The sequence below is a fragment of the Triticum aestivum genome, chromosome 6B (genome assembly GCF_018294505.1).
Source record: "Triticum aestivum cultivar Chinese Spring chromosome 6B, IWGSC CS RefSeq v2.1, whole genome shotgun sequence".
In the NCBI taxonomy this organism is placed as follows: Eukaryota; Viridiplantae; Streptophyta; class Magnoliopsida; order Poales; family Poaceae; genus Triticum; species Triticum aestivum.
Genome location: NC_057810.1, coordinates 243,448,230 through 243,456,259, shown reverse-complemented (window position 1 = coordinate 243,456,259; position 8,030 = coordinate 243,448,230). Strand labels below are relative to the sequence as shown.

General features: G+C 47.1%; 1 protein-coding gene across 1 annotated transcript; it reads left to right on the top strand.

Annotated features, from left to right (window-relative positions):
* Window positions 1-6,697: 6,697 nt before the first annotated feature.
* LOC123136793 (histone H2A) lies at window positions 6,698-7,404 on the top strand. The gene has a single exon (XM_044556295.1). The coding sequence runs from the start codon at window positions 6,785-6,787 to the stop codon at window positions 7,250-7,252; it is 468 nt and encodes a 155-aa protein (XP_044412230.1). The 5' UTR covers window positions 6,698-6,784; the 3' UTR covers window positions 7,253-7,404.
* Window positions 7,405-8,030: the final 626 nt, after the last annotated feature.

The window sequence follows — 8,030 nt, the reverse complement described above, 5'->3', positions numbered from 1 at the left end:
CACGTGGTGTCTCAGCACGAAGAACTGTCACAACAGTGCATACTCGAGGAGAACACTTATACCTTGAAATTTTAGTTAAGGGATCATCCTATAATGTTACCGTTGTACTAAGCAAAATAAGATGCATAAAAGATAAACATCACATGCAATCAAAATATGTGACATGATATGGCCATCATCATCTCGTGCTTTTGATCTCCATCTCCAATGCATCATCATGATCTCCATTGTCACCAACTCGACAACTTGATCCCCATTGTAGCATCATGGTCATCTCGCCAACTATTACTTCTACAACTATCGCTGCCGCTTAGTGATAAACTAAAGCAATTACATGACATTTGCATTTCATACAATAAAGCGACAACCATAAGGCTCCTGCCAGTTGCCGATAACTTTTAACAAAACATGATCATCTCATACAACAACATATATCACATCATGTCTTGACCATATCACATCACAACATGCCCTGCAAAAACAAGTTAGACGTCCTCTACTTTATTGTTGCAAGTTTTACATGGCTACTACGGGCTTCTAGCAAGAACCGTTCTTACCTACGACACAAAACCACAACGGTGATTTATCAAGTTTGCTATTTTAACATTCAACAAGGATCGGACCCACTCAAATTCGATTCAACTAAAGTAGGAGAAACAAACACCTGCCAGCTACCTTTATGCAAAACTAGTTGCATGTCTGTCAGTGGAACCGGTCTCATGAACGTGGTCATGTAAGGTTGGTCCGGGCCGGTTCATCCAACAATACCACCGAATCAAAATAAGGCATTGGTGGTAAGCAGCATGACAATCACCGCCCACAACTCTTTGTGTTCTACTCATGCATATCATCTACGCATAGACCTGGCTCGGATGCCACTGTTGGGAAAGGAAGCATGCAATTTCAAAAAAATTCCTATGTTCACGCAAGATCTATCTAAGAGATGCATAGCAACGAGAGGGGGGAGAGTGTGCCTACGTACCCTCGTAGACCGAAAGCGGAAGCGTTTGACAATGTTGTTGATGTAGTCGAACTTCTTCTAGCTCTGACCGATCAAGTACCAAATGTACCACACCTCCGAGTTCTGCACACGTTCAGCGCGATGACGTCCCTCGCCCTCTTGATCCAGCAAGGTGTCAAGGAAGTAGATGAGTTCCGTCAGCACGACGGCGTGGTGACGATGATGGTGAAGTGATCCATGCAGGGTTTCGCCTAAGCACTATGAAGATATGACCGGAGGCGTAAACTGTGGAGAGGGCACCGCACACGCCTAGGATAATGTCTAGGCTATGTGTGGCGCCCCCCTCCATGTATATATAGGTGGGAGGGAAGGAGAAGCAGCCCTAGGGGCGCCCCAAGTATGAGGGATCCTACTTGGGCTCCTGCCCTAGGCCGGCGCCCCCTATTTCCTTCTTTTGGCAATGAGGCGAAGGAAGGAGTAGGTGGCGACCCCCTTTTCCTTACTCCCACCAAGGGGGAAAGGCAGGAGGAGGTGGTGCCCCCCTCCTTTCCTTCCTCTAGGGCCCGCGACTAGGGAAAGGGGTGCACCAGCCCCTTGTGGGCTGGTGTGTTCCTCCCTCGGCCCGTTAAGCCCATATCTTTGCCGGGGTTGCCCGAAACTCCTTCCGGTGACCCGATATGTACCTGGTACCCTCCGGAACACTTCCGGTGTCCAAATAATATCGTCCTATATACATATATATCAATCTTTACCTCTCAGCCATTTAGAGACTCCTTGTCATGTACGTGATCTCATCCAGGACTTCGAACAACATTCGGTCACCAAAACACATAACTCATATAATACTATATCGCCATCGAACGTTAAGCGTGCGGACCCTTTGGGTTCGAGAACTATGTAGACATGACCGAGACACCTCTCCGGTCAATAACCAATAGCGGAACCTGGATGCTCATATTGGCTCCCACATATTCTACGAAGATCTTTATCGGCGGAACCATTATGACAACATATGTTATTCACTTTGTCATCGGTATGTTACTTGCCCGAGATTCGATCATCGGTATCTTCATACCTAGTTCAATCTCATTACCGGCAAGTCTCTTTACTTGTTCCGTAATACATCATCCTGCAACTTACTCATTAGTCACTTTGCTTGCAAGGCTTCTTATGATGTGTATTACCGAGAGGGCCCAGAGATACCTCTCCGATACTCGGAGTGACAAATCCTAACCTCGATCCATGCCAACCCAACAAATACCTTCGAAGATACCTGTAGAGCATCTTTATAATCACCCAATTACGTTGTGATGTTTGATAGCACATAAGGCATTCCTCTGGTATCCGGGAGTTGCATAATCTCATAGTCAAAGGAATTTGTATTTGACATGAAGAAAGCAATAGCAATAAAACTGAACAATCATAATGCTAAGCTAATGAATGGGTCTTGTCCATCACATCATTCTCCTAATGATGTGATCCCGTTATCAAATGACAACTCATGTCCATGATTAGGAAACCTTAACCATCTTTGCTCAACGAGCTAGTCAAGTAGAGGCTCACTAGGGACACAATATTTGTGTATGTATTCACACATGTATCAAGTTTCCGGTTAATACAATTCTAGCATGAATAATAATCATTTATCATGAAATAAGGAAATATAAAATAACAACTTTATTATTGCCTCTAGGGCATATTTCCTTTAATACTTGCTTATGGAAAGAACTTGCATGAAATCTTTTGTCCTACCCTCCTGTGGCAGCGGGGGCCATAAGGAAACTAAGGGATATTAAGGCCTCCTTTTAATGGAGAACAGGAACAAAGCATTAACACATAGTGAATACATGAACTCCTCAAACTACGATCATCACCGGAAAGCATCCTGAATACTGTCACTCCGGGGTTTGCAGATCATAACACGTAGCAAGTGCATATAACTTGCAAGATCGGATCTATAACATAGATATAACGGTGATAACATAAACGGTTCAGATCTGAAATCATGGCACCCGGGCCCAAAGTGACAAGCATTAAGCATGGCAAAGTCATAGCAACATCAATCTCAGAACATAATGGATACTAGGGATCAATCCCTAACAAAACTAACTCGATTACATGATGAATTTCATCGAACTCCCTCACCGACCAGCGAGCCTACGAAGGAATTACTCACTCCCGGTGGGGAGCATCATGGAATTGGCAATGGAGAAGGATTGGCGATGATGAAGATCGAAGATCCCCCTCCCCGGAGCCCCAAACAAACTCCAGATCCGACCTCCCGATGAAGAACAGGAGGTGGTGGTGGCTCCGTCTCACGAAACGCGATAATTCTTTCTCCTTGATTTTTTTCTCCGAAAATAGGATTTTATAGCATCGGAGATAGGGTCAGTGGGGCCACCAGGTGGGCACAACCCACCTGGGCACGCCAGGAGGGGGCGCCCTGGTGGGTTGTGCTCCCCCAGGGACCCCCACTTTGATGGTTCTTGGCTCCAGTATTTTTCTTCTATTGTATAAAAATTCTCCAGAAAGTTTTGTTCCAATTCGAGAACTTGTATTTCTATACAAAAAAAACACCATGGTAGTTCTGCTGAAAACAACGTCAGTCCGGGTTAGTTTCATTCAAATCATGCAAATTAGAGTCCAAAACAAGAGGAAAAGCGTTAGGAAAAGTAGATACGGCGGAGATGCATCAGTCACCGGCCTACCGGCGCATTCCATTGCACCCTCGTTGCCAAACCGCGGGGCGTGCGTACCAGTCTGTGCCTTCACTGCTCCCCTCGCACCGACATGATGACGAGCAGCAACATAGCCATGAACACCGCGTGCGCGTAGAGGAAGCACATCATTCGATGGCGGCTTCCACCCCTGATAATGGCGGAGCACTCCGCCAGGACAGTCGCCACCCGGCGGAAGATGCCCGCGTCGCCATCAAGCGTCAGAGGGAGCGGCAAGACCGTTTTGTCAGAGAGCTTGCACGTGCCGAGCACACCACTCGGGCCATCCCCGTCCATGGGCTCTTCACCTTCGGTGTGGGGTGCTATCCGTTTGCGCCCAAGCTGCGTGAGGTCTTCTGGCCCCCAAGGTTCAAGCCAGAACCATCACCTCATTACGAGGGCGTCACCGGCCCTATAGAGTTCCTACAGCTCTATACCACGGGGATCCAGGCCATCGACGGCAGCGCCGACTTGATGGTCATTTGGTTTCCCATGGACCTCTCCTCACTAGCGCCAAAGTGCATGGTTGCAAAAAACAGCATAACAAGCTCTTCACAATAGTCTTGATGAAATCTGATAAGAGGCATAAGATTGAAGTCTTCGAGCTTCTCAAGAACCCTTTCAAAATGAGGAGAATAGTGTGAGTCGCTATGGCGCCTTGGATGCATTTGCCTCCATGCCCCTCCAACGGAGAGGTACCTCCCTGAAAGGACAAGCTTTAGGAACAACCTCATCGTCTCCACTTGCGGCTTATTCTTCCTTCACTTACTTTGTGCAAGCTTATATTGTTGTGCTTATATTTTAGCTTGTGGTTACCGTGTTGATCTTTGCATGTACGTAGGTTGTCCATCTAGTTGCATATCTAGGTTGTCCATCTGATTGCATGTCTAGACAACCTATATTTTCATTGTAAGCCTAAAATTTGAAAAGAAGTTAAAAATTGTTGGTCACCTATTCACCCCCTCTAGTCTACCATACCAATCCTTTCAAGCATCCATCTTGGTAAAAAGACAAATAGATGACAAAGCAACTTGACAACAAGTGTCGAGTGGCTAGTCGACGAATGGCGACTAATTCCTTGTTGGCTGACTATTCCCAAATGAATCAACATAGACAACAATAGCCAGGGTCATCATATGGAAATATGATGCCAGGTTCACATGTATAATTTTGATCCCACGGAGGCTACGAAACTAAAACTTCAATATGACTTCCCCACTTCTACATTAGGGATCCTCCCACCATCCACATGATATTTGGCGACTTCTTCATGCACAACACAACCACATGCCGAGGATCCACATTGCACACAACAATTGGCCACATGAAATCTTTGTTGCAACGACATGTTGACAACATGGTGTGTTGGCAGATCATCCTCAAGCAATGGGAAGGTGCATGAGGGATGGCGGGACGATGAGAGCCCGGAGCTGTGATGTGCCGTGAGGGAGATGTCAGCATGAGAGAGAACGACGTGAATAGATCATGATGGAGGGATTAATGAGATGTAGTCTCACGCGAGAAAGAGACATATATTTGTGGTTCGAGAGTAACCGTGGCATGTGGAAGAGGAAATTGTCTGGACTAACCCACTAATTATGGAAGGGTAGAAGAGAAAGGGACAACTAGATTAGGTGACTAGAGTGAGTATAAGAACGAAATCGAATTATGTGATTAGTTCAAAAAATCCCGAGGTAATAGACTTGTTAAAGTGGACATGTTGCATGCCAAGATAAATACGTACAATTAGTGATGCTAACTTACTACAAAGTCAGCCATAATGGCCTTTCTTGTTCGTGATGGAGACAAATATTTCAATGATAAGAGTTGAGAGCTTGCAACGTCCCTTAGATTTGCATGCTGCTTTGCGGTTGACACTATTGGTTCGAGTGGAGGATTGGTCTGTTTTGGTCGGATTGGGGAAAAGTTATAGTTCTAGCCATATTGATGTTATGGAGAAAAGTTTGGATTAGTATTTAGAGGCTCAGATCTTTACAAGCTTCCATGGAGCACCTAGAGTGGATGATCGTTGTCATGGTTGACAGTTTCTCTGAGCTCTATCTGCCTACCACACTTAGTGTGGTTGTGTGTGGAGATTTCAACGAGGCACTTTTTCAATCGGAACACTTATCTCGTGTTGCTAGACCAGAGTGTAAGATGATGGCGTTTCGTGAGGCAATGGAAGATTGTTTGCTTCAAGACTTCGGCTGGTCAAGAACAAAATATACATGGGATAATGGAAAAAACGTAGGTGCAAATGTAAATGCGCATATAGACAAAGCGTTTGGAAACATGAACTTTATCAACATGTTTGCACACTCCTAGGCACGACACATTACCACGACGGAGTCTAATCACTGTTTTGCCGAGATGGAACTTCGAGAGAATGTGGCTGATAATTACCAGAGGGGAGTAAGCAATTACGCTATGAGGATATGTGGCTGAGTCATGCAAACCACGACCAACTAGCGTTAGACAGTTGGCAAGTCGAGCTAAAGCCTCAAGATTTTCTTGAACCGTTCGAGTTTGACGTTAAGTACATCAATGGGATAAGAGGAGTTTACATTTTTGTGCTAGATTTTCTCTATTAAAGGTGGGAACTCCTCATTTTTAATCCAACCCATTTCAAATCTGAACTCTCTAGGCTTGGGAGTCTTTGGAAAGAGCTAGCCTTATTGTTTTGTCATTTTTATTCAACATGTATCGAGAAATGCCAACTTCTCAGCCCACCTTAGTGGACAATAGCATTGGAGGTGACTCCGCTTAGCTTCCGCATGACTAGCTTGATAGCTGATATGGTTGAATAAAGCTCTTAACCCCCCGCAAAATAATAATAAATAATGACCATTTTTTGCATATAAGAACCTGCTCGTATGAGTTCGACACATCGGTACTTTCATTATATTCGCATCGCAGCCGTCCACTCAGTTATGATCCAGCCGCCCATTGCACACTCACGCGGATCCTTGGGCCCACCGCTGCTTCCTTTCCCGTTTAAATACTCCCCTCCTCCTCTTCCCTGTCATCAGCAGCACAGTCCGCAATCTCCAATCGCCACATCTCCCCACTTCCCGAATCCTTTTCCCTTCAAGCGCAGTAGATCGCCATGGATGCCTCAGCCACCGTAGCCGCCGGAAAGGCGAAGAAGGGCGCGGCCGGGCGCAAGGCGGGTGGCCCCAGGAAGAAGTCTGTGTCGCGGTCCGTCAAGGCCGGACTCCAGTTCCCCGTGAGCCGCATCGGGCGCTACCTGAAGAAGGGCCGCTACGCCCAGCGCGTCGGCACCGGCGCTCCCGTCTACCTCGCGGCAGTCCTCGAGTACCTCGCCGCCGAGCTGCTGGAGCTCGCGGGGAACGCCGCCAAGGACAACAAGAAGAGCCGCATCACCCCCCGCTACCTGCTGCTCGCCGTCAGGAACGACGAGGAGCTCGGCAAGCTGCTCGCCGGCGTCACCATTGCGCACGGCGGCGTGGTCCCCAAGATCAACCCGGTGCTGCTCCCCAAGAAGACGGCTGAGAAGTCGACCAAGGAGCCCAAGTCGCCGAAGAAGACCGCCAAGTCCCCTAAGAAGGCATAGGAGGCGCGTCGCTTTGCTTAGATTGTTGTACGTAGCTGGGATGGATCTGTTGGGTGTGCTTCAGAGGAGACGATTGTTGTACGATGCTGTATCTTCTCACCTGTGACTTCCATGGAACGATGCGTTGCATAAACAATTGTGTTCCCTTTGCCTGCCCTCTCTGTTCCTTTGCTTAGATTTGCATATCCGAGGTTTGTGTTTGAGATTGATGTCCTTTTGAATTTTCAACCAGAGGCTTGGGCAGTAATTGCAAAGGTTGTGAAAAAATGGCGGAAGGCAGGTTCCTTGGCGCGTGTTTGAAATATTTGGCGGCTGTATTTCCCGCCTCAATTTCAAAAGCTGAAAACACTTATCGAAAAATTAAAGGTTATGTCATAATTAAATTCTTGCCCAAATTGGGCGCTCTTGGAGCTTGGCGTTGGCGCCCAAGAGGATTGAAATAATTTTGTTTTGGCGGCAAGATTTGCTGCTCATCTGAGTTTGGCGGGCAACTGAAAACTGTATCCATCGGCGCTCGAGGAGAAATTGACCAGAAAGTTCACGGTCTTTCCAGGGATTTAGTTTGAAGGTGCTTGTGCCCAGGATGTCAGACGTTCTCTCTCTGCGCCCACCGGCAGCGGGGTGGGAGCATCTCCAGCCGTTGGCCCCCCAGGGCGCCTAAAATCGCTGCCTAGGGGCGACCCGGCGTAAAAAATGGGCCTGGGGCGAGTTGGCCCCTAGCCGCCGCCCCCAGGAGGCAAAGTTTGAGATTTAAGTCGAGTAGTCGCCATTACATATA